This window comes from Nyctereutes procyonoides, unplaced genomic scaffold (genome assembly GCF_905146905.1).
Source record: "Nyctereutes procyonoides isolate TBG_1078 unplaced genomic scaffold, NYPRO_anot_genome, whole genome shotgun sequence".
Lineage (NCBI taxonomy): Eukaryota > Metazoa > Chordata > Mammalia > Carnivora > Canidae > Nyctereutes > Nyctereutes procyonoides.
Genome location: NW_026575131.1, coordinates 49,801,365 through 49,828,627, shown reverse-complemented (window position 1 = coordinate 49,828,627; position 27,263 = coordinate 49,801,365). Strand labels below are relative to the sequence as shown.

The window sequence follows — 27,263 nt, the reverse complement described above, 5'->3', positions numbered from 1 at the left end:
TTTATAAAAGTGAAATTTTTTTGCAGTGATCTTCTGAGTTTAAAATTTTGACAATGCTCAGTTAAATAGGTGGCACAGGGGGATCCCTGGGTGGCTCAGCAGTTTAGTGCCTGCCTTTGGCCCAGGGCGTGACCCTGGAGTTCCAGGATCGAGTCCCATTATGTCAGGCTCCCTGCATGGAGCCTGCTTCTCTCTCTGCCTGTGTCTCTGCTTCTCTCTTTCTCTCTCTGTCTCTCATGAATAAATAAATAAAAATCTTTGAAAAAGATAAATAAATAGGTGGCACACATTAGGCCTCCATACCTAAGAGCTCTGTGAGTTTGGACTCTTTTTGTGCTCAAGTTTCTCTTTTGTAAGATGGAAGGAATGCCTGGTGAAGCATCTAATGAAAGAATAAGCATGAAATTACTGCCAAGGTGCTGAGAAATGTAATTAAGTACTAAAAAATGAACAGGATTATCTTTCCTTGGCTCTTTAATAAAATGCCAAGTGGTTACTTTTATATTCTTCTAGTTCGTAAAGTGCTGAAAGTGTAAGCATATAGAAATGACACCTATGGACAGTAAGGTGGATTATGGAGCTATGGTGGATCAATGAAACAAAAAGCTTCCAATTACTCCTTACAGAAAGACATTATTTCCCACATTTTTACATAAAATTAGAATATTACTCAAAATGATACTTTGTGCCTGCAGCTTTCCTTAATTATTCCTTAGATAACTGCCTTCTAAACAGTCATAGCTATTTTTGGTGTTTCCACTGGGAAATCACAATAGACTTGTGTAATACCACTCTCTTCACAGAATAAACATTGGGTAGGCTAGAACAGTGCAGATCATCATAATCTTTTTTCAAACTGGGAGAGACTCCAGGGTTTAATGAGGGTTTATATTATGCAGTTAGTAAAGAAGCAAAGTTTAACTTGTAAATACAGGTAAATTGAAATGCTCTCAAATGATGTTAAACGTGAAGAAATACCACAAATATCTGTGACCCAAATCAGTGACAAGTCTCAAGTCCCAGATATCTAGGTCCAAACTCAATCACAGGAATGGAGGACTTCATTTCTACTGTCCTCTGTTTCACACCCCAAGTTGTTCCTGAAAGTGTTTAAGATCTATTGCATGGTGGAAATTCAAGTGGTCAGTAGGGACATCCTCACTCACCGAGGCTCCTATCCTCATAGATATGCACAATCCCAGCCTATTTCATGTCATTGCCTACTTTCCTTTAAAGCCCTTACTTCCATCTTATCATCCAACATTTTACTATTTGTTAACCATCTCTCTTGCTCACAAATCTATGAGCACCAGGAGTGCAAGAACATGTGTGTTTAATGCCCCTAAATTGAAATCCTATACGGACTTTATTTTTGCTACACTGGGTATGTTTTGAGTATTATGGTGTCTGACAAGTAAGGGATGTTCAAAAATTAGCATCAAGAATAGTCCCTGAAGGGCACTTAGGTGGCACAGTTAAGCATCTGCCTTCAACTTGGGGAGTCCTGGGATTGAGCCCCAAGTGGGCTTCCTGCTCAGTAGAGAAGTCTGCTTCTCCCTCTTCCTCTGCCCTTCTCCTGCTGGTGCCTGCTTGCTCTCAAATAAAATATTGAACAAAACAAAACGGATGCCTAGGTAGCTCGGTTAGATGGGTGTTTGCCTTCAGCTCATGTCATGATCCCAGGGTCCTGGGATCAAACCCCACTTCTCCCTCTCCCTCGTGCTCTCTCTTCTCTCTCAAATAAGTAATCCTTTTTAAAAATAAAAAAATAATTTAAAAAAGAGTAGTCTCTGAGCAAGAAAGGCTTGATTGGAATAGTAATTCTGTTTTTCTCCTTTTCTCCTTTCTCCTTCTCCTTGTGAGGTTTTGTTCTCACAATTTACCTAAACTTACAGGCTCAATGACACCAAAAAGGACGTACTAAACATAGTTTACTAGGAAGTAAATTTACACATTTTCACTGAGATACTGAGGTAAACAGTGGCCATCAGCTTATTGTAGGAAATATACTGATGTTTAGATAAGAGTAGGAAGAGCAACAGCTGTTCTTAGGGGACTGGCACTGTCCTTGTGAAGTCTCATTTGTGTTGGAGAGAAAAATACCAAACATTTCCATCATCAAATAAAGCAATTTGGTGATCATGATGGATCAAGACAAAAATAAGGGTATTTTGTAACCACATCTCTCAAAATGGAAAAGAGTCCATTCCAAATCACAAAAATTACTAAAATTCTTTTAATAATATAACTGACTGGAGCTTCTTATGAATTAGGCTTAGCCCCACTACACTGGTAATCATTTTCTAGAAGGTAAAAACAATGGTAGAATTAAGCTCACCTCCACATGGGCACTTGACAGGATGAGCACTGGGTGTTATTCTGTATGTTGACAAATTGAACACCAATAAAAAATAAATTATTAAAAAAAAAAAGCTCACCTCCACAAAGCATCCAACACCTCCAGAAATTTCTTGCTTTTACTGAATAGCAATCAAATCACCTAGCAAAAACCCAAGTTATGTAAGTCCTTTTAATAAATACCCTCTTACTGGGATCCCTGGGTGGTGCAGCGGTTTGGTGCCTGCCTTTGGCCCAGGGCGCGATCCTGGAGACCCGGGATGGAGACCGGGATCGAGTCCCGCGTCGGGCTCCCGGTGCATGGAGCCTGCTTCTCCCTCTGCCTGTGTCTCTGCCTCTCTCTCTCTCTGTGTGTGTGTGTGACTATCATAAATAAATAAAAAAAAATTTATTAAAAAAAATACCCTCTTACTGATAAATCCAATCATTCAGGGTTTGCATTCTTGTTTTTTTTTTTTTTAAGCAAGCTCCATGCCCAGCATGGAGCCCAACATGGGGCTCAAACTCACGGCCTGGAGCCAAAATTGAGAGAAAGATACTCAACCAACTGAACCACCCAGGTGCCAGTTCATATTACAATTCATCACACCACTGCTGACTGCTGGTATGAACCTAGTGGGTTTTGTCTAGCCAGATGACACTGACCAAATGAGAAGTTTCATGACAGAGATTGTACATATAAAAGAATGAAAAGTACCTCAACATGGATATGCAAGGTAATATTGACAATGTATGCTTAACTTGACAAAATTACAAAACTGATCTGAAAATTCGTAATTACAATGGCATTTTATACTCTTAGGAAAGGAGAAACTCCGTATATATTAGCATATAAATTGTATTAAAACAGTTAATAAAATGTTTTAAGAAATGATTACAGAGGATTTTGACAAATGCATTACTTTTAATCACATACAATCAAACATACCTGAAAACATAGTGAGGAATTATGCAGAGCTGTGAGCAAAGGGAAACATTCATAATCTGCCTGATATGAGGAAGGTACCAGTTCTCATAGGGAAAGACAGGGTCAGAACAGTGGCTGCATAGCCCAGCAGAGGAACAAAGTCCAATATGGTTCTTGTGGACTGCATCATTCATTGTAGCTAGCATAGTGGAATCAGGAATACATGGTTACTAACAGTCTTACCAGAACAAGGTGTTTACTACACAAATTAGACCTTAAATATGAATACAGTATAGAAGAGAGGGGAGTCTGAACAACCATGAAGTTCAAATTAGTTGCCTGGTAGACACATGAGGGCTTGCAGGAAAATACAAACTGTCATGGATCTTTGATGTAAACTTGTGAAGGTATGTGTGGAAACCTACACTTCTGAGAAATGGAAGATGAGCAGTTAATTGTTCTGAGGATGCTCTTAATTGGCAGGGCAAGGGATCAGGAAAATAAGCTGCAAGCAGGTATCCTCAAAGCTCCTACGCAGCTGTCTCTCTCTGTATGGTGGCTCTGAAACCTAATTCCTCCAGTACTGCTGCCTTCCAAATCTCATGCAAGTGAGGCTTCAGGTAAATACTAACATAGAATCACAAAGGAAACAGATTCTAGAATATATTACATTACCCAAGTGACGAAACACAATTTAGGAGAGCCACCTCCAATTCTATATTTTATTATCCGATAATTGGTCTGTCTTAATGCAAAGTTAATTATTCAAATCCTAGCCAGAAGGAATGGCAAAGGGCAAAAGATGGAAATAATTGATCAGACTATACTTCATAATAAACTTTGCATATTTACAGATTTATGCCATCTTTTTATTAGCAAGGAAAACAGAATAAAGCTCTTTTAAGCCAAAACAAGAATTTTCTCCTAAGAAAGATGGAATATATGATGGGTAAAAGATATCCAGTAGCTGACACAGAAGGCCAGTAGGAAAATCCCAACAAATACTAAAGTGTCATTCATCGATAATTCAAATAAGACATTAAATAAAAATTAAACCTACTTGCACATTTAGAAACCACTTCAATTCACCCATGGTCAAACTCCAAAATGGAAAAAGAAAAATATTAACTGATTTAAGGAGAAAACAAACATCTATTAGCCTTTAAACAGTAATAGAGTACTTACAGAATTATCTCACCTCAATGTTCATTTTTGAAAGATAAGTAGTAAAATATCCACAGCCCAAAGATCCACTTTAAGAATGAGGCACTGATAAAGACAATATATCTATAACTTTTATAATGATTCTTTCATCTTACAGTTTTCTGGAGCATTATACATGAATCCATGTATCAGGCTTGCTTATATTAGATTTCTTTCCAATGGGGGTTTTCACATGTAAGGATGAAGGTCAATTGATGTTTCCCCACACTGCTTACATTCAAGAAGTTTCTATTCAGTATGAGATCTTTCATGCCTTCGAAATGAATTGGGGCGACTGAAGGCTTTCCCACATTCTTTACATTTGTATGGTTTCTCTCCAGTGTGCATTCTCACATGTCCTCGAAAGGTAGTGCGATAAATGAAGGCTTTTCCACATTCCTTACATTCATAGGGTTTTTCTCCAGTGTGAGTTTTTTCATGTGTTCGAAAGGATGTGTAACAACTGAAGGCTCTACCACATTGTTTACATTCATAAGGCTTCTCTCCTGTGTGAGTTCTCTCATGTATTCGAAATGAACTGGGAAAATTGAAGGCTTTCCCGCATTCCTTACACTTATAAGGCCCATCTCCAGTGTGCATGATCATGTGTGTTCGAACACTTGATGGAGAAATAAAGGCTTTCCCACATTCTTTACATTTATAGGGCTTCTCTCCAGTGTGCTTTCTCATGTGTCCCTGAAAGGTTGTGCGATAAATGAAGGTTTTGCCACATTCCTTACATTCATAAGGTTTCTCTCCAGTGTGAGTTCTTTCATGTATTCGAAAGGAACTGGGCCAACTGAAGGTTTTACCACACTGTTTACATTCATAGGGTTTCTCTCCGGTGTGCGTCCTTTCATGTGATCGAAAGGAACTGGGACAAATGAAGGCTTTCCCACATTCCTTACATTTATAAGGTCCATCTCCAGTGTGTGTTATCATGTGTGTCCGAATGCTTGACAGAGAAATGAAGGCTTTCCCACATTCTTTACATTCGTAAGGTTTCTCTCCTGTGTGAATTCTTTCATGTATTCGCAAACCTAGAGGAGAACTGAACGTTTTCTCACATTGTTTACATTCATACTGCTTCTCTGCAGTGTGAGTCCTTTCATGTCTTCGAAAGGAACTGGGGCAACTGAGGGCTTTCCCACACTGCTTACATTCATAGGGTTTCTCTCCAGTGTGATTTCTTTCATGTATTCGTAAACCCAGTGGGGATCTGAGGGATTTACCACACTGTTGACACTGATAGGGTTTCTCTCCAGTGTGAGTCCTTTCATGTGTTCGCAATGAAGTTGAACAACTAAAAGCTTTCCCACATTCCTTACATTTATAAGGTCCATCTCCTGTGTGAGTTATCATGTGTCTTCGAAAAGTTGTGAGCCACGTGAAAGCTTTCCCACATTCCTGACATTCATAGGGTTTTTCTCCAGTGTGAGTCCTTTCGTGTCTGTGAACAGATTTGCGGTAACTGAAGGCTTTCCCACATTCCTTGCACTTATATGGCTTCTCTTCATACTCGTGATACTCATACGGCTTGTGTCCAGTGTGAGATCTGATGTGCCTATTAAGGGATGAGTGACGCACAAAGACTTTTCCACACACGCTACATTCACATGGTTTTAGTCCAGAAGGTGTTTTCTTGTTCAGATTAATACCTGGAATCTGGGTGATGGTTTCTCCACACTGACGACCTTCAGGTGGTTTTACTCCAGAAGAACTTTTCTTGTTGAGATTAAGATCTGGAATTTGGGTGATGGTGTCTCCACACTGGCGACCTTCAGGTGGTTGTACTCCAGGACTTTTCTTGTTCAGATTAAGATCTGGAGTCTGGCTGATGGTTTCTCCACTCTGATGACCCTCTTTGCTTTCATAAGGTTTTTCTACCACATGACTTCTGTAAAAAAAACAAATATTTTATTAATTATTTCTTAGTAATATTAGGATATTAGAATTATATTTTTATAATTTTTAGCAAAATGAAGGTTTCCTACCCTTTCTGAATCATTTGAAAAGTTAAAATACTATATACTCCAGAAAGTGGACTTGACCACAGCTATTATGTAAACAGAGATGATTAATATATGAGGTTTCTTTATGCTGTTTCCAAAATGGACACCTCATGTCACATTTATTTATTTATTTATTCATGAGATTTTATTTATTTATTCATGGGGGCGTGCAGAGACATGGGCAGAGGGAGAAGCAGGCTCCATGCAAGGAGCCCGACGTGGGACTTGATCCCAGGTCTCCAGGATCAGGCCCTGGGCCGAAGGCAGCACTAAACCACTGAGCCACCTGGGCTTCCCACCTTATGTCACATTTAGTAAATACTTTCAAGACCACAAAAATGTAAGGATAAATTTGAATAATTTGGTTTTTAAAAATCCATGATATAGCAGTATCTGACATGAGCATCCTATCTATTGTGTGACTCACCTTAGTTTTCTCTCCTGGGTATTGTCCCTATCTTCAGTGTCATGCTCTTTCCATTTTTTCCCTAAAATACAGAGAAAAATAATTCCAAGTAATCAGACATCACAGAAAAATTAGTAGATTTTAGGTCTATGATGAGATTAGCTTACTAATGTACTCTTTTTCCACAGGTCAGAACAAGATCAATGGGAAGAAATACTTGTACTCTAATTGCCAAAGTTAAGAATGAACGTCATCATCTTTACCTATTGAGGAAAGGTTTCTGAAGGTTTCCCGCATCACATCTCTGTAGAGTTTCTTTTGTGAAGAATCCAGTAAAGCCCACTCTTCCAGGGTGAAGCTCACAGCTACATCCTCAAAGGTTACTGAGTCCTAAAACATCCCAAATATGTTTATAGTAGCATGTATGATGAGTCTGACAGCACTGGGGATCTATATTCAATTTACAGGAAGGTTATATATGATTCTGTGGTATCCACACATTTATTTTATGTCTTGGTCATGAGAAACTCTGTTCATACTTCCTCATAAATTTAACAGCATCATGAACACATGCAAATTATTTATTCATCTTTATGGGATCACTTTAAAAGTTACTGTTCTCTAATAACAGGGCCTAGAGCACCTTGGAAAAATGAGAGAAATGCTATACAAATGAAAAGTATTATTTTAAGCACACCAATTCCTTTTGAGAAAAATGCTCTCATCTCCTTCCTTCTTACCTACCATTTAACTCAGCACTCCATGATGTACGGGGTCAAATCTGCATGAGGTTTTAATGAATAAAACACAGTGAAGAACTGGAAGCTTTTTCTTCTAGTCCCATCACCAAACATGAGAGTCCAGGAGGCCTGTGGAAATGCAACTTGTAACAAGGATCAGCTTGCTATACCAGCCTGAAGTGCTCCAGGCCATTAGAGGTAGCCTGATGTAACTAGATAAAGGAAAATATTCTCATGAAGAAGTAGTACTTTTAACTTGTGTGATATTTATCAGTTTTTCCATTCTCTCTCTCTCTCTGTCCCATTTCATGGAGCGAGGAAGTTATTCAGATGCTAGGGCTCCGACAATTTAGCATGATAGAACATACTGCTAAAAGGCACAATTTAAATCTCCACAAAAACCCTATACTCATGATGAGCCTCAGGGTTGCTTCTCACTTTTTAGCACACACACGGAGATGCAAAGGTGTTAGAGTTTGATCAAAAAGCTCTTCTAACAGCGTACCCTGGCCATTCTAACCTTGATGAATACATTAAGAACCGTAGGTTGTGAGGGAGTTCACTGGTATCTACAATGGTCTGATGATGAATCTGTTTGTGATTATTAAATCTGTAAAGGATGCAGCAGTGCTTTCCTCCAAATGAACACAAAATCTTCATTCTCCAATTTCAGGAGGAAGTTTCCTGACCAGCCACTCTAGAGGGAGCCCTCTCATTTTCTCTCCTTTATGAGCTCTGATGTGGTGTACAGAAGCACAACAGCTACACCCAAATATAGGAATCCCTAAGTTGATGACACCACATACTGCCAACAGGGTATAACAGAGTTTATTTTATAATTGAGGTCTCTAGGGAGGAAGCCAGGCCTCTCAAGCAGGCATGAAATGGCTTGAGAGAACAGGGAAAAACACGTGGACTTTTTAACTGAGGCTGTGGATGGACTAGAGGTTCATACACAAGGACAGGAGCTTGTGTGAATGGAATCTCTTGCCACCGCCAAAGTAGTAAGCACTAGGCTTTTTTACTGCCTTGGATAGAACTGGACCACAGAAGGAGGGAGGAGGGACGAGCTTCAAAGCTATTGAGCAGTTAAACATTTGAAGCAGTCACTCCCTTGCAAGGAAAAAGCAAAAAAAAAAAAAAAAAAAAAAACTTAAAATGAACAACTCTTCTTAGATCCATCAGAGAACTGAGGAAAGAGGGCAAACCATGGTCTTCAAATTGGAGACAGAAAAGAAGCTAAACTGAAATATGCCCAGAATATTCTATTCTTAACAAGGCCTGTCTTCAGAAGAATCTGTTTCACTGGGGCTAAGCAAACAGAAAAAAAACACAATATCCAAGAACTTTGGGATAATGACAATGGGAATAACTGATGGAAAAGAAAGGCAGAAAAGAACAGAAAAAGTAAGTGAAGCAATAATGACTCCATCTTCCTACCATTCAAAATAGCAAACTGCAGATCCAGGAAGCTAAAAGAACACAAAACATGAAAGAAAAGAAAAAAAAAAATCCAAACCAAAAATGCATATTCAAGCACATCCTATTCAAGCTGGAGAAAAATCAATGACAAAGAGAATATAGCTAGAGAAGCCAAAAGGGGAAAAACAAACCTAAGTTACATGGAAACAAAGTAAGAATTAAACGGACTTCTTTCTGGAACCATTTCAGCAAGAAGAAACGAGTGAAAGTGCTGAAAGTAAAAAAACCACCATCCTGCAATTCTGTTTTAAAATTATTCTTTAAAAATGAGGGAGAAATACAGACTTTGAGACAAAAATTGAGGCATTTGACATGAGTACATCTCTTGTGCAAGAAACCTGAAAAAAAATTCATCAGGAGGTAAATAAGAATAGGTAAAGCATTAGGAAAAATTACTGTAGGTAAAATACCTTTTCTTTTACCAACAAATCTGACAAGTATCACTTTTGTATTCAGTGATAACTTTTGGATAAACGAATGACAATGTTACAAAGGACACGGAGAAGTGAGGAATACTGTGACATTACGTAAACTCCAGAAAACAAACTCAAATAACTATAATCGATATGGGAAGAAGACATAAAATGTTCAATTAAAGCCAAAGGCTGCAGAAAAATGGTGAAAGACATAGAAACAAGGACAACAGAGAAAGAGTAAAATTAAAGATATTAATCAACATTATCAATAACCACCTTAAACATCAATGGTCCAAACCTTAACACTGAAAGACACTATATTAAAAAAGAAGAAAATATAAAGACACAAACATCGAAGGATGGAGAAAGATATACCATGCCAACAATAATCAAAAGAAAGCTGGCAGAGCATATTAAGGTCGGACACAGCCTATTTCAAAGCAAGGAAATTTCAGATAAAGAAGGAATCATGTAATGATAAAGGGGTCAAATCTCCAAGAAAATATACAATTCTTTCTATATGCATTAAATAACAAGAGTAGCAAGATATTTTAGATAAAAACTCATAAAGTTGGATCCATCAACACCCCCGTATCAGTAACATAAGAGTTCCAGCAGTCAGAAGATCAGGAAGGATACAATTACACTGAATAGCACCAATGAACAACTTTAATTGAAATTCATGGACTATGTCATTAACAGCAAATACACATTCTTCTCCAGTTCACAGGTAACATTCACCAAGACAAACTACCTCTTGGGATATAAAACACCTTAACTTTGAAGCAACACAAATCCTACAAAACTATGTTCTCAGGAGACAGCAGCATTAATCTGGAAATCAGTATCAGGAAAGTAGTTGGAGGGCAGCCCTGGTGGTGCAGTGGTTTAGTGCTGTAGGGTGTGATCCTGGAGACCCTGGGTCGAGTCCCACGTCGAGCTCCTTGTATGGAGCCTGCTTTTCCCTCTGCCTCTCTTTCTCTCTGTGTCTCTCATGAATAAATAAAATCTTAAAAAAAAAAAAAAAAAGGAAAGTAGTTGGAAAATCCCCAAAAACACGGAGATTAAAAACTTCTAGGGCAGCCCGGCGGGGGGGGGGGGGGGGGGGGCGCTCAGCGGTTTAGCACTGCCTTCAGCCCAGGACGTGATCCTGGAGTCCCAGGATCAAGTTTCACATCGGGCTCCCTGATGGAGCCTGCTTCTTCCTCTGCCTGTTTCTCCTCTGTGTGTCTCATGAATAAATAACATTTTTTTAAGTTTTAAAAAACTTCTAAATATTGAGATCAAAATGTCTTATTATTTTGAACAATATGAAAATGGAATTTATCTAAAGTTGTCTAGTATAGCAATTGTAGGAGCCTAGAAGGAAATTTATACCACTGAATAAACAAAAGGGAAAAAAAATCGACGATCAATAATGTAAGCAACTACCAGAGAAACTATAAAGAACGACAAATTGAACAGGAATATTTCATTCTGCTTGAGGTTTAAGATGGTGACACAGAAGCATCCTGAACTTACTTTCTCTCACAGACATGCTGAATGTACATCTACATTTGGAATAATTTCCTTGGGAAAAACCAAACCCCCAAAACTAAGCAACTCTGACACACTGGATGAATGAGGAAACAACTCCATAAATGCAGATAGGAGAGGCTGCGACACAATCCTACCATAAACCCCACCCCAGGTACAGCAACTCACAATCAGGACGGAACTCAAAATCCCAAGCTTCTCCCTGAGGAGTGAAGGTTCTGAACCCCATATCTGGTACTCCCAACTTTTAAGACCTGAACTTGAGATGGACCCCTAAATATCTACCTTTGAAAGCCCATGGAGCCTGCATCCATAGGACCAAGAAGGCTATAGCAAACTGAAACAGTTCTTAAAAGGTTCACATGTGCAGACTCACTCAACCCAAGACCCAGCATAGAGGCCACTGACTGAAAAGCACTCAGGCTTTCTGTAGAAGAGTCTTGCTTGAGGGGTGCCAGGATGGCTCAATTGGTTAAGGATCTCTCTATTTCAGCTCAGGTCATGAGATTAAGAGTCCTGCACTGGGCTCCCTGGTGGGTGTGGAGCCTGCTATGATTCTCTTTCTCCCTCTTCCTCTGCCCCTCCCCACTTTTTAAAAAAAGACATGGCTTGCTAATCTTACATGCAGGCACCTAATTTAACATATGTGTAAGGACTTATTGAAATGTTTTCCAAAAACAGGTGAGCAAGTACAATTTTTGTGCTCTCCCTCTGCCTCCTCACTCCAGCTCTCCAGTATCTCCAAGGAGCTTGTGCTCTTGCCTGACACTGATTTTTATAGAAAATTTTGCTGTCCAAGAAACACCTCTAGATTGCCTGGCTGTGGTGGTCAGTGGGGCTTACGCTGATGGATCCCACAAGACTTAACAAATAGAAGAAGAGTTCTTAACTGGCTTATATTTCCAGGGCACAGCAGAGACAACAGACTGAAGCACTCAGTCTCTGCAAAAGAGGACTGTTAGTTTATCTTCATAGCTGTGATCTGAGGGGCAAGCTAATTAAAAACACTCCTGGGGCCCAAACTACATCCTCTCTAGAGACTGGGAAAGACAGTAGTGTAGGAGTGCTGACAATACTAGCTCCACCTTTGCCCCTCCATCTTGTTCATGTTTGGTCAATGACTTCTCTTGGGGCTACATGTTCCTGGCCCCTTGGAGATTAACAGACACACATTAGGAATGCCCACCAAGGCTGGAATGGGGGGAGGCTTGTTTTGGCCTTCCATGAATCTGTTAGAGATAACATAGTCTTACCCAATCAGAACGGTAAAAAGAAAAAAAGAAGAGTGACGACGATAGCTTAAGGGACTTATGAGACTACATCAAACTGACCAACACCTGCATTATAGGACTCCCAAAGAGGAGAAAAAGGAACAGAAAACTTAACTTTAATAATGGCAGAAAACTTCCCTAACCTGGAGAAGGAAACAGACATCAAGATGCAGGAATCCCAGAGAGTTCCAAATACAATGAACCCAACAAAACTCACACAAAGAAACATAATTAGCATCAAAAGCTAGAGATAAGAAGAGGCTTGCTCTCTTGCTAAAACCAACAAGAGAAAAACAACAACAAAACTTGTTACTTACAAAGGAACTCCCATAAGATCATCAGAGTTTTCAGCAAAAACTTTGCAGGCTAGAAGGCAGTGATGTGATATATCCAGTGTTGGAAAAAACAAACAAACAAACAAACAAACCTGCTAACCAAGAAAACTCAACTCAGTAAAGCTGTCCTTCCGAATTGGAGAAAGTTTTCTAATGAAGCAAAAACTAAAGGGAGTTGATCAACAGCAGACTGGCCTTGCAAACCATCCAAAAAGGATTTTTAAAAAGATTTTACTTGTTTATTCATGAGAGACGAGAGAGAGAGAGAGAGAGAGAGAGAGAGAGAGAGATACAGATACAGGCAGAGGGAGAAGCAGGCTCCATGCAGGAGCCCAATGCAGGACTCGATCCTGGGACTCCAGGATCATGCCCTGAGCCCAAGGGAGGCGCTAAATCACTGAGCCACCCAGGGATCCCCTAAAGGGACTTCTTTAAGTTGAAATGAAAGGAGCTAATTAATAACAGGAAAATACGAAAGTACAAATTACACTGATGAAGTTAAATATATAGTAAAATTCAGACTAATGTAAAGGTGGTGGGTTAATTGTGTGAAAATTGAGGTTAAACGACAAAAGTATGGGATGCCTGGGTGGCTCAGCGGTTGAGTGTCTGCCTTTGGGTCAGGGCATGGTCCCAGAGTCCCGGGATTGAGTCCCACATCAGGCTCCTTGGGTGGAGTCTGCTTCTCCCTCTGCTGTGTCTCTGCCTGCCCCCCCCCCATGAATAAATGAAATCTTTTAAAAAAAAAAAAGACAAAGGTATGAAAATAACTAACTTGTTAATAATTGAGACACAAAGATGTAAACTGTGATATCAAAAACATAAAACATGGGGAGGAATAAAAAAGCATAGTTTTATAATGCACTCAAACTTACGTTATCAAATTAAAATAGACGTGACTACCATGAGGTTACTAAAATAGCTTATAACAAAGATCTATAGTAGATACACAAAAGATAAAGGAATCTAAATATATTCCTATAGAAAATCATAATTACAAAAGAGACGAAGAACAAATCACAAAACAGCCAGAAAACAGTGAAAACAATGGCTATTAGTACATACCTATCAATAATGGCTATTAGTACATACCTGTCAATAATTACTTTAAAATATTAATGGACTAAATTCTCCAATCAAAAGGCACAGGGTGGCTGAATAGACTTTTTAAAATCTATACTGCAGGAATCAGTGGGTGGCTCAGTGGTTTGGCACCTGCCTTTGGCCCAGGGCATGATCCTGGAGTCCCGGGATCAAGTCCCGCATCGGGTTCCTGCATGGAGCCTGCTTCTCCCTCTGCCTGTGTCTCTGCCTCTCTCTGTGTCTCTCGTGAATAAATAAAATATTTAAAACACAAACAAAAGACCTCAGGTGGAAAGGATAAATTGAAAGTGACATACAGACTGAAAGTAACAGGATGGGAAAAATTATTCCATGCAAATGAAAACTAAAACTAGCTGTTTTATATGAGACAAAACAGGCTTTAAGACAAAAACTGTAATGAGACAAAGGAAATCATTATATAATGATAAAGGGGTGAATCCCATTAAGAGGATATATTTGTGAATGTTTATACACTCAAAATAGGAGGACCTAAATATGTAAAGCAAATATTAACAGACCTAAAGAGAGAAACAGCAATACAATAGTGGGGGGGTGGGCTTTAATATCCTACTTTCATCAATGGATATATCATCCAGACAGAAAATCAGTAAGGAAACATTGAGCTTAAATGACATATTAAACCAGATGGCCGTAACAGTCCATCTAAAAGGAACAGAATACACATTCTTAAGTGCAACAGAACATCCTCCAAACAGATATGTTAGGCCACAAGTCTTAATAAACTTAAGATTAAAGCCCTATTAAGCATCTTTCCCAACCACAATGGTAGGCCTAGAAATCAACTGCAAGGAGAAAAACTGGACAATTCACAAATACATACAGATTAAACAACATGCTACCAAACAACCAATAGATGAAAGAAATCAGTTGAGAACTAAAAAAATAATTTTTTAAAAAACCTTGACAAAAATGAAAACGGTTATTACTACACCCCAAAACTTATGAGATGCAACAAAAATAGTTCCAAGAATGACGTTCATAGCAATAAATGCTTACATCAAGAAAGATCTCAAATAAACCCAACTTATACCTCAAGGAACTAGAAAAAAAGTGAAATCCAAAGTTATAAGAAGGAGAAAAATAAAGATCATAGTGAAAATAAACAAAATACAAATTAAAAAAGACAATAGAAGAAAAAACGGTGAAATTGAGTGTTTTTTTTTTTTTTAATAAGATAAACAAAATGGAGGGGATGCTGGGTGGTTCAGTCAGTTAAGCATCTGCCTTCAGCTCAGGTCCTGATCCCAGGGTCCTCTGGTTGAGCCCTTTGTTGGAATTCCCACTAAGTAGAGTCGGCCTCTCCCTCTCCCTCTGTTGCTCCCCCTGCTTGTGCTCTCTCACACATGCTCTCTTCTGTCAAATAAAATCTTCTACGAAAAAAGGTAAGTAAAATGGATAGACTTTTAGCTGGAGTCACCAAGAAAAAAAGGACTCAAATCTATAAAATCAGAAATGAAGGGATGCGTGGGTGGCTCAGTGGTTGAGGATCTGCCTTTGGCTCAGGGCATGGTCTGGAATCAAGTCCCACATTGGGCTCCCTGCAAGTATCCTGCTTCTCCCTATGCCTGTATCTCTGCCTCTCTGTATCTCTCATGAAACAACCTTAAAAAAGAAAAAAAAAAAAAAGAAATGAAGAGACATTACAACTTGTACCACAAAATACCAATGGTCATAAGACATTATGAACAATTATACACCAAAAAATTGGACAACCTAGAAGACCTAGATTAAGCCCTTAGAAACAAAAAAACATATCAAGACTGAATTATGAAGAAGCCAAAAATCTGAACAGACTGATTATTAGTAAAGAATCAACCAGTGGGATCCCTGGGTGGTGCAGCGGTTTAGCGCCTGCCTTTGGCTCAGGGCGCAATCCTGGAGACCCGGGATTGAATCCCACGTCGGGCTCCCGGTGCATGGAGCCTGCTTCTCCCTCTATGTCTCTGCCTCTCTCTCTGTGTGTGACTATCGTAAATAAATAAAAAAATTAAAAAAAAAAGAATCAACCAGTAATCAAAAACTTCCTGACAAAGAAAAATCCAGGACCAGTGGCTTCACTGGTAAACTCTACCAAACATTCAAAGAAAAACACCAAATCCTTCTCAAACTCCATAAAAAACAGGAGGGAACACTTCCAAACTAATTTTGAGGCCAGTTACCCTAATACCAAAACCAAACAAGGATACCATTAGAACATTACAGGCCAACATCCCAGATGAACATAAAATAGAAAAGTCCTCAACAAAGTACTAGCAAACAACACACTAAAAAGATCACACACAGGCAGCCCGGGTGGCTCAGGGGTTTAGCGCCACCTTCAGCCCAGGGTGTGATCCTGGGGACAGGGGATCGAGTCCCATGTCCGGCTCCCACGTGGAGCCAACTTCTCCCTCTGCCTGTGTCTCTGCCTCTCTGTGTCTTGAATGAATGAATGAATGAATGAATGAATGAATGAATGAATGAAAAAATAAAAAGATAACATACTATGTAAGAACAAATGGGATTTATTCCACGATGCAAGTAGGGTTTAGCATCTACAAATCAATGTGATAAACCATATTAACAAAATGAAGATTAAAAATCATGATCATCTCAATAGATGCAGAAAAGGCAGTAAAATTCAACATCCATTTATGACAAAAACTCTCCAACAAAGTGGGTATACAGGGAAAGTACCTCAACGTAATAAAAGCCACATATGACAATCCCACAGATAACCTCATACACAATGCTGAAAAGCTGAAAGTTTTTCTTCTAAGATCAGGAGTAAGGGAAGGATGCCCAATACATAGAATTGGATGTTCTAGCCAGGGCAATTCAGCAAGAAAAAGAAAAATGGCACCCAGACTAGAAAAAAATGAGATAAAATGGTCTATTTGTAGATGACATATTCTACAGATCTTCTTCAACTTAGACTGTTTTATGTACTGATGTATCATAAATTGGAAAAATCTCTAAATTTAAAATGTATTTAATACACCTAATTTACTAAACATCCAAGCTTAGCCTAACCTATCCTAATTATCAGAACTTACACTAACCTCCAGTTGGATATAATCTAACACAAAGCCTATTTTTTATTAAAGTCTTTTTTTAAAAAAAAGATTTATTTTTTCAGGGGGACAGGGGAGGGGATCTCCAGCAGACTCCCTGCTGAGCGAGGAGCCCTACACAGGGCTCAGTCCCATAGCTCTGCAATCAAGAGTTGGATGCTTGGGGGATCCCTGGGTGGCGCAGCAGTTTGGCGCCTGCCTTTGGCTCAGGGCGCGATCCTGGAGACCCGGGATCGAGTCCCACGTCGGGCTCCCGGTGCATGGAGCCTGCTTCTCCCTCTGCCTGTGTCTCTGCCTCTCTCTCTCTCACTGTGTGCCTATCATAAATAAGTAAAAATTAAAAAAAAAAAAAAAGTTGGATGCTTAACCAACTGAGCTACCCAGGCACCCCACAAAGCCTATTTTTTAACAAAGTTTTGAATATCTCATGTAGTTTATTGAATACCATACTGAAAGTAAAAAACAGAACAGTTGCACTGAGACCAAAGGGCTGTAACTGTAACAATCATTTACACCATCAAAAAGTAAAACAAAGGGCAGCCCGGGTGACTCAACAGTTTAGTGCTGCCTTCAGCCCAGAGCATGATCCTGGAGACCTGGGATCGAGTCCCACGTTGGGCTCCCTGCATGGAGCCTGCTTCTTCTCCCTTTGCCCGTGTCTCTGCCTTTCTCTTTCTGTGTCTCTCATGAATAAATAAAATCTTTAAAAAAACAAAAAAGTAAAAAGAAAATCTTGAGTCAAACCATAGTTAAGCTGGAGGCTGGCTGTATATAGAAAACTCTAAAAACTCCAACACAAACTGTTTGTACTAATTCAATAAAGTTGCAGGATACAAAATCAATATACAAAAATCGATTGTCTCGGGCAGCCCGGGTGGCTCAGTGGTTTAGCACCGCCTTCAGCCCAGGGCCTGATTCTGGAGACCCAGGATCGAGTCCCATGTCAGGCTCCCTGCATGGAGTCTGCTTCTCCCTCTGCCTGTATATCTGCCTCTATCTCTCTCTTTGTCCCTTATGAATAAATAAATAAAATCTTAAAAAAATTGTCTCTTTATACTGATAAGAAACTATCAGAAATAGAAATTAAGAAAACAGTCCACCTTAAAAAACTTAATAATTTTAAAGGTATGTTAACTATACTAAAATTAAAAACAGTAAAATTATTAAAAATAGTCCCTTACAATTGCATCAAAAAGAAAATAGGAATAAATTTAATAAAAAGGTGAAAGATCCAGGGATGCTTGGGTGGCTTAGTGGTTGAGCATTTACCTTTGGCTCAGGTCGTGATCCCAGGGTCCTGGGATCTAGTCCCACGTTAGGCTCCCTGCGGGAGCTTACTTCTCACTCTGCCAGTGTTTCTGCCCTCTCTATGTGTCTCATGAATAAATAAAATCTTTTTTTAAAAAAAATGAAAGACCTCTATACTGAGAACTGTAAGACATTAAAAAAATTGATGACACTAATAAATGGGAAGATATATCTCATGCTCAATGGATTGAAAGAATATTGTGAAAATATCCATACTATCTAAAGCAATTTACAGATTCAATGCAATCCCTATCAAAATTTCAATAGCATTTCTACAGAAATAGAACAATCCTAAAATCCGCACGGAACCACAAAGACCCTGAATAGCCAAAGCAATCTTAAGAACAAATCTGGAGGCACAGAACTTTATTTCAAACTATGTTACAAAGTTATAGTAATCAAAACAGTATGTAATTGACATAAAAATATATAAATCAGTGGAACAGAATAGAGAATCCAGAAATAAACCCACATTTCATGGTCAACTAATTTACAACAAAGGAGACAAACATATACAGTGGGAGAAAGGACAGTCTCTTCAATAAATAGTGCTGGGAAAACTGGACCACTTTCTTATACCATATACAAAACTCAATTCAAAATCGATTGAAGATTTGAGTGTAAGACACGAATCCATAAAATTCCTAGAAGAAATCAGGTGGTAAGCTCCTTGACATCAATCTTGAAGATGGCTTTTTAGATCTAGCAAAAATCAACAAGTAGGTCTATATCAAACTAAAAAGCTTCTGCACACCAAAAGAAATCATCAATAAAATGAAAAGGCAGCCTATTCAATGGGAGAGAATATTCACAAATCCCAAATCCTATCTCTGATAAGGGGTTACATCCAAAATACATAAAAAAACTCCTAAAACTTTAAAAAAAAATAAAATAAAACTCCTAAAACTCAACACCAAAAAAAAAAAAAAAGAATCCAATTAAATAAAATGAACAGCGAATCTAAATAGACATTTATACACAGAATACTTACAGATGGACCAACAGGTATATGAAAAAGTGCTCAATATCAGTAATCATCAGGGAAATGCAAATCAGAACAACAATGAGCTATCAGCTCACACCTGTCAGAATGGCTAGTACCAAAAAGATAAGAAATGAGTTTTGGTAGTGCAGGGAACCCTCATGCACCGTTACTGGGAATGTAAACTGGTGCAGCAACTATGGAAACAGTATGGAGAGTCCTCAAAAAATTAGAAATACAATGACCAAGTGATCCAAGAGTACCACTTTGGGATATTTATCAGAAAAAAAAACCAAAACAACACATGTCCCTTATATTCACTGCATTATTATTTACAATAGCCAAGATATGAAAGCAAGCATTCACTGATGAACAAACTGATATTAATGGAAATATTCAGCCATAAAAAAGAATAAAATATTGCCCAGTTTTTGACAGAGAAAATCTTAAACAGCCCAAGCCCAGAATGGAGCCTGATGCAGGTTTGAGCTCATGACCCTGAGATCATAACCTGAGCCAAAATCAAGAATCAGACATTTAACCAACTAAGCCACCCAGGTGCGCTAAATCTTGCCATTCTTAACACATAGACTTTGAGAATGTTATGCTAAGTGGAGTAAGAGAGAAAGACAAATAGTGTATGATCTCACTTATATGTGGAATCTTTCTTTTTAAAGATTTTATTTATTTATTCATGAGAGACACACACACACAGAGGCAGAGACATAGACAGAGGGAGAAACAGGCTCCATGCAGGGAGCCCAACGTAGGATTCAATCCAAGGCCATCCAGGATCAGGCCCCAGGCCAAAGGCAGCGCTAAACCGCTGAGCCACCCTTATATGTGGAATCTAAAAACAAAAACACAGGGGCATCTGGGTGGCACAGTTAAGCATCCCACTCTTGGTTTCAGCTCCAGTCATAATCTCAGAGTCCTGAGATCAAGACCCACATCAGGCTCCGTGCTTAGGCAGAGTCTGCTTGAGACTCTCCCTCTGCCCCTCCTTTACTGTGCACATGCTCTCTAAAATAAATAAATCCAAAAAATAATAAGAACAAAAGCACAAACTCCTACAGAAAGCAAAATGGTGGTTGCCAGCGGTGAAAGGTGGGGAAAATGAGTGAAGGGAGGTCAAAAGTACAAACTTTCGGGATCCCTGGGTGGCGCAAGTGGTTTGGCGCCTGCCTTTGGCCCAGGGCGCGATCCTGGAGATCCAGGATCGAATCCCACGTCGGGCTCCCAGTGCATGGAGCCTGCTTCTCCCTCTGCCTGTATCTCTGCCTCTCTCTCTCTCTCTGTGTGTGTGACTATCGTAAATAAATAAAAATTAAAAAAAAAAAAAAAAAAAAAAAGTACAAACTTTCAGTTACAAAATAAATCATAAGGACATAGGATACAACATGGTGAGTAGAGTTCATAATACTGTTACTGAATATTTGAAAGTTGCTAAAAGTATAGATCTTAAAATTTCTATGGTCAGTAAAGAAATTGTAACTGTGCAATGAAAGATGTTAACTAGACTTACTGTGAAAATATTTCACAATAAATACAAATACCAAGCCATTATGTTGCACTTGAAACTACTGTTACATGCCAATTATATCTCAATAAAAATAAGAAAAATAAAATGGTAAAATTTACAAAAGACATTTAAAATTACAGGAAATTAAAAGACACTATCAAAACCAAAAGCTAGCTCTCTGAAATGATTAATGGAATTGGTAAATGTCTAGTCAAGCTAAGTGAGAAAAGAGGGAAGACAGAGATTACTAATACCAGAAGGAATGAAAGGAGGTGGAAATGAAAAAACATTTGATAAAACCCAACACACACTTATAAAGAACAAGGTAAGAAGTCTCTCATCACTCCTATTCTTCATTGTCCTGGAAGACCTAGCTCATGCAGTAAGGCAACAAAAGGAAATAAAAGTTATATAGATTGAGAAGCAAAACATAAACCTGTGAGTTACATAGCACATGGTTTTCTATGTAGAATATCTGATCGTATCCCCAACAATTTCAGAGATTGCTCTGAAAATTATTGGGAGTACAGCAAAGTTGAAGGATGCAGAAGTCAACTGCTTTCCTACTGACCCACACAAATGTAGTAAACTGATTTTTGACAAAGAAAATAAACTTATATACACCATATTTTACTACTTAATAGTATTTTTAACTTTTGGTACTTTAAATTTAATTTTAATTTAAACTTTTCTACATAGGAAATCATTTTAAGATTTAATTCTTCAAGCACTAACAGGAATAAAACTGCAACCCATAAAAAATGAAAAATTTCAAATCTCTAAAAGAACAAGGGACATCATAGTTCGTCCTTCTACTATATCTCACACTAGGGATACTATCAGGGATGAATAGCACGCAGCTTTCCATTAAGGGATTGCATTTAAAACCTGAAACCTACTAGGTATTTTAAAGATTTACATAAACTCAAGTAGTTTTTCTTACATCAATTAAAATAGAAAATTCATTTGCCTTAAAAATAGTATGACCTTTAAATATGAAAGTTCTCTGGGGACATGAACATACAAAAACTGATCTAAAAATAAAAATGAGGGGATCCCTGGGTGGCTCAGCGGTTAAGTGCCTGCCTTCCGCCCAGGGCGTGGTTCTGGAGCCCTGGGATCGAGTCCCGCATCGGTCTCCCTGCATGGAGCCTGCTTCTCCCTCTGCCTGTGTCTCTGCCTCTCTCTCTGTCTCTCATGAATGAATAAAATCTTTAAATAAATAAATAAATAAATAAAAAATAAATAAATAAAATAAAAATGAGCCAGCTGGCTCAGTCAGTAGAGCATGTGACTCCTGATCTCAGGGTTATAAGTTCGAGTCCCATGTTGGGTGTAGAGATTTCTTTTTTTTTTGGGGGGGGGGTGTAGAGATTTCTTAAAAATCTTTATATTAAAAAATAAAAACAAAGGATGTGCCTATTAATTTCCATATGCCCATCTCACAGCTTGAGATTGTTACCTAAAAGGAATAAAAGTTCTGTCTGCTTTCAACATTTTATTGCCTCACACATTTTTCTCAGTCAAGTTACATTTTCAAAGCCCAAGAAATAAAAAAATCTTACCCATTCAGACAGGAAATAAAACTGCAAACTACTAAGGAAACTAGGCTGAAGGGCCTGGAATATTCAATAGATAAAAAAAGAATGCCAAGGAAAGAAATGCAAACTTTCAAATCAGCTCAGATAAGCAGCCTGTTTACCCAAGAGTTAAGAAGGAAAACCCACATTCAGAAATTAAACATTTCCAAGCTGGGCTCTGGACACGGCCAGTTGAGATGGCGCCTCCACAGTGTGAGGTCAGGCCCTGGTGAAGGAGGGCGGGTCGGGTCATCTGAACAGCTGCAAAAATGTACTTACTCTGGGAGCCCTGCACACCCTCCTCTCTCCTGGCAGCTTACAGGAACTCCCTCTCCCAAGGTCTCCAGGATTCCAAATGAGGAAACTCTCTGGCACACTCAGTTTAAGGTTCTAACTCCATTGAACTCCCCAATTCATAAACATTTTGTCCAGGAGACAGAACTCCAGACTTTTCAGTTTCTCAATAGCCAAATTACACTCGAGTGCACCTATGACATGGATGCAAAACCCAAATGTGTAAAAATATCCAGGGCTGAGAAAACTTCCTTTGCCTTTGCCAGCTCAAAGCTGGCCTGAGCTTGGAGTCCTCGGCCTGTGCTCCCCAGTCACAATGCCTTGGACCACCACTGATAATTTTTTTTTAATTTTTTATTTATTTATGACAGTCACAGAGAGAGAGAGAGAGAGAGGCAGAGACACAGGCAGAGGGAGAAGCAGGCTCCATGCACCGGAAGCCTGACGTGGGACTCGATCCCGGGTCTCCAGGATCGCGCCCCGGGCCAAAGACAGGCGGCAAACCGCTGCGCCACCCAGGGATCCCCACCACTGATAATTTAAAGTATGTAAACACAGTGGGGTTCAAGAATCTGGCATAATCACACAAACCCAGTGTTTACATGTAGAGAAGGAAAGACAATTTTAAGGAATTTTACTGGTTCAACAAGAAAACCAGCTATTAACAGAAAAGGTGTCAATTATTTCCAAGAAACTGATTTCTAAGCAACTGTGTTGGAATACTTAAGGTTAGAAGTTTAGGCCCTGATACACCATTTAAAATCACCTGAAAGTAAGGATTTACCTCAGAATATTGCGATACCCACTCAGAAGAAAGAAAGGGAAGAGATTTTAACAAATGGAAGGTAAATTTTTTCCCCTGAAATTCACCTTTTTTGGAAATACTTCACATACTATCTCCCAAGCTCTAAGTTTCAAGTGACTAAATCTTTTCATAGTGACCAACGCAAGGAGGGGCCGTGATGACAGGACAGATCACCCAGGAAAGTTTTAAAGAAGAACCTCCACGCAAAGGACTCCTCACAGGACGTCCGTAATCAGGAAAGATCCTGGGGGAAGGGCCACAGGATTTCATCACACAGCTCCAGCTGGTTAGTCTCTGCATTCTTCTCATGTAAAACATCCACAAAAATAAGCCTTTAAAAAGAGCCATCCATGACTCTGTGGATAAACGGTAAAACAGTGCGTAATTTGAAATGCATCACGGAGGGGATCCCTGGGTGGCGCAACGGTTTGGCGCCTGCCTTTGGCCCAGGGCGCGATCCTGGAGACCCGGGATCGAATCCCACGTCGGGCTCCCGGTGCATGGAGCCTGCTTCTCCCTCTGCCTATGTCTCTGCCTCTCTCTCTCTGTCCCTCTCTGTCTCTCTGTGACTATCATAAAAAAAAGAATGGTTTGAAATGCATCACGGAGAACAAACGGTTAATAATGATGCTATGAACTGGAGAGGAAAGATGGCGTTTCGGAATGCAGGGAAAGATCTGGAAATTTAGGCATTTGCTGCCAGTCCTATGAAGAGCTGGGCTGGGGGCACAGGGCCGTAGCTTTGAACCCTTCTCTCCAAACGTTTGGAAAAGTGAGGGGAAACCGGGTCCCCCCGGGGAGAGAGGGATGGGGGACCCACAGACCACAGCACCGCCCGCGCACGAACCCGGGGACCGAGGCACGGCTGTCCCCTGACGACCCTTCCCGCGGTCATCGCCCGACCCCAGGGAGGCGCGGCCGCGCAGACGGGGCAGGACACCGGGGGTCCCGGCGGCCGGCCGGACCCCGCGCTGCGTGCCGCGCCACCAGCGGCCTCGGGTCCCCAGACTCCAGAGTGCACCGCGGGGAGGCCGGGTCCCGCCACGGCCGGTTCCAGCCGGTCCCACCGGCCCCCGGCCCGACTCCCGGCCCCGCACACTCACCATCGCTCGCTCTCTGGGGTAGCGGGTCGGCCACCATGCGATGGCCGCGGCCGGCGGGGGTCACGGCGCCCGAGGCGGCGGCGGCGCCTCCCGGAGCCTCTCAGGGCGGCGAGAGGTGATGCGCGGCTCGCGCGGCCAGCAGCGACGGCACACAGTCCCCGCCGTCCACAGCGCGTCGCCCGCACGTACGGTTCCGGCGGCTCCCCGGATTGGACGGTTCGCGAGGCCCCGCCCCGCCCGCCTGACTGACAGCGGGCCGGAGGTCACGTCTTTGAGGCGACCTTGCTTGGCCAGTGGGCTGCAACCTGTTCTCGCCCAGGACGACGCGCTTTGGACCCGAAGGCCGCCAGGCCACTCGCGCAACCGTGACCCTTCGTCACAAACACGGACAAAAGTGACCTCACCGTGCGTCATAATGATGTTGGTTCCATTTTGATCCTTGACCATAGTCCCGCAGGGAGTCGTCTGCCCACCACGACCACCCAACCCCACTCTTTGTATGGGAAGAGTCTCGCAGCCCTGGGGCACTTCGCTTCGTGGGAGGTGTGAGCCCCACAGTCCTGGACCAGGCCCGAAGCCTCGCGTGCTCGCATGTGAGAAACCTATTGAGGCAAAAAACCACCCGAAAACCGGTCAGTGTGATTCCCTTGATACTTACCTGGTCAGAGGTCAAAGAAGAAAACTGAAAGAACACTGCTTAGTGAAAAGTAATCCACGGTAAAGGCATCAAGGATAAACAGCGTCAGGACGGTGGTCATCTGTGGGGCAGGATGGAGGTGAGCCAGACAGGGGGACGTGAGGAGACTCTCACTGCTGCCCAGGTTAGGAATCTTGATGACTCCAAGGACGATTATATTAGCAAATCCTACCGCAAAACATTTGTAAGTTCTTTCCTTAATATATTTGATAATAAAAACCTTAAGAAATTGTGTTTGGGAACCCTGGGTGGCGCAGCGGTTTGGCGCCTGCCTTTGGCCCAGGGCGCGATCCTGGATACCCGGGATCGAATCCCACGTCGGGCTCCCGGTGCATGGGGCCTGCTTCTCTCTCTGTGTCTCTGCCTCTCTCTCTCTCTCTCTGTGACTATCATAAATAAATAAATATTTTAAAAAAAAAAAAAGAAATTGTGTTTGAAAAGAACCTAATTTGTATATGTTTGTCCTGTAATGTGGCAATCTGAGTTTCCACTCATGGTTTTGGTGGGAAAATTGGTTAAAAGCCAACTGTCTATTTAGAGAGAACTGTTGGCATAAACTCATCATCATACCTACTTTTTAAAAAGAAAAAGTGGCATGTATGATAAAGATATGGAGTATTTATTAATAGAATAATTAAGCAAAGTGTTTTTGCAATATATATGTATCATATTACCCCTTCTATAACTGTTACTGTCACCTGCAGAGTCAGGTGGGCCCCCATGCTGGGTTTGCTTGACAACATATCCCTTCCAGGAACAAATAAAAAGGTTAATTACTGGGGATCCCTGGGTGTCTCAGCAGTTTAGCGCCTGCCTTCGACCCAGGGCGTGGTCCCGCCATGGTCCTGGAGCCCCGGGATCGAGTCCCACATCGGGCTTCCTGCATGGAGCCTGCTTCTCCCTCTGCCTGTGTCTCTGCCTCTCTCTCTCTCTGTCTTGCTCACGAATAAATGAATAAAATATTTAAAAAAAAAAGAAAGAAAAGGTTAATTACTTTGATAATACAAGTGTCCAAGGAGGGCAGGCCTCTCAAAAAGGTGGGAAATGCCTTGAAAGAGCAAGGAAAGAGGGCAACTGGGTGACTTGGTTTTAGCTCAGGTCTTGATCTCAAAGTCATGGGATCAAACCCCAAGTCGGGCTTTGTACTCAACATAGGAGTTTGCTTAAGACTCCTCTCTCTCCCTAAAATAAATAATAAAATCTTTTTTAAAAGAAAGAGCAAGGAAAGGAGCCTGGCCTAGGTTTTTTCCTGAGCTTCAGGAGTTGTCCAGAGTGAGAGTTTGGGCACAAGGGCAGGGACTTCCCAGGACTGAATCTCTTGCCAGCAACAAATCAATGAGCAGCCAGGCTTTCTTCTCACCTTGTTCAGATGCAGGGAACAAGGAGAAAAAGAAGAATGAGGCTTTTAAAGTTATTATCCAACTAACATTAAAAACCAGAGACTTCTGGTTTATCATCTAGCACGTAAGGAACCTAGAGGTGACATTCCCATCCTCACCAGAAAAAAGCCAACAAAACCAACACCACAGAACTGTGAAAACATTAATCTCATGGCAAATTGCTGTGTCCAGAATTGGAAAGAGAGACAGAAATATAGCCATTTTTAACATATGCCCATATTATTCTCTTTAACAAGACCTGTCCTTAAAATAATCTGTTTTACAAGAGCCTGACTGGGATTTTACCAGAACCTACCTGACGTAGCAGGTGTGGGGGACAGGGGGATGAAATAGCCGAGTCCTAGTTATCCTTCCTACCTGACCTAAGTTGAGAGTGGGGGGAAATTTAGAAACACTTGAGGTTGAGAGACTTTTTGTTTTTGTTTTTTCTAGCTCTTGAGAGCAAACACATGGTGTGCTTCCCAACACTGGTTCTCCAACCCTCGGACATTAAGGATGAGGGTGGCCTACAATTCTATTTAATTCTAACATGAAATACATCATATTCCACAGTTTAATGGCTCAGTTCCACAAAACTGCCCCCATGTCGGAATGCCAGCCACAAAAGGAGGGGGGTTGTTGCTACCTACATTTCTGGATGGCCAACTACAAATTCAAAGGTTCCCGGGACACCTGGGTGGCTCAGCAGTTGAGTGTCTGCCCTCAGCTCAGGGTGTGATCCCAGAGTT

General features: G+C 40.7%; 1 protein-coding gene across 1 annotated transcript; it reads right to left on the bottom strand.

Annotated features, from left to right (window-relative positions):
* Nucleotides 1-3,242: 3,242 nt before the first annotated feature.
* Nucleotides 3,243-24,569, bottom strand: LOC129522475 (zinc finger protein 791-like). Its single transcript, XM_055344775.1, has 5 exons — nucleotides 24,439-24,569; nucleotides 7,631-7,755; nucleotides 7,150-7,276; nucleotides 6,908-6,968; nucleotides 3,243-6,365 (listed from the first exon to the last, which is right to left on the bottom strand). The coding sequence occupies exons 2-5, from the start codon at nucleotides 7,631-7,633 to the stop codon at nucleotides 4,718-4,720; spliced, it is 1,839 nt and encodes a 612-aa protein (XP_055200750.1). The 5' UTR covers nucleotides 7,634-7,755; nucleotides 24,439-24,569; the 3' UTR covers nucleotides 3,243-4,717.
* Nucleotides 24,570-27,263: the final 2,694 nt, after the last annotated feature.

Bases quoted from the DNA above. Each gene is read 5' to 3' on its own strand.
- LOC129522475 (XM_055344775.1), bottom strand. The intron at 6,969-7,149 runs GTAAAGATGATG...TCTGTATTTTAG, and splicing joins CAGAAACCTTTCCTCAATAG to GGAAAAAATGGAAAGAGCAT. The intron at 6,366-6,907 runs GTGAGTCACACA...TTTTTTTTACAG, and splicing joins ACCCAGGAGAGAAAACTAAG to AAGTCATGTGGTAGAAAAAC.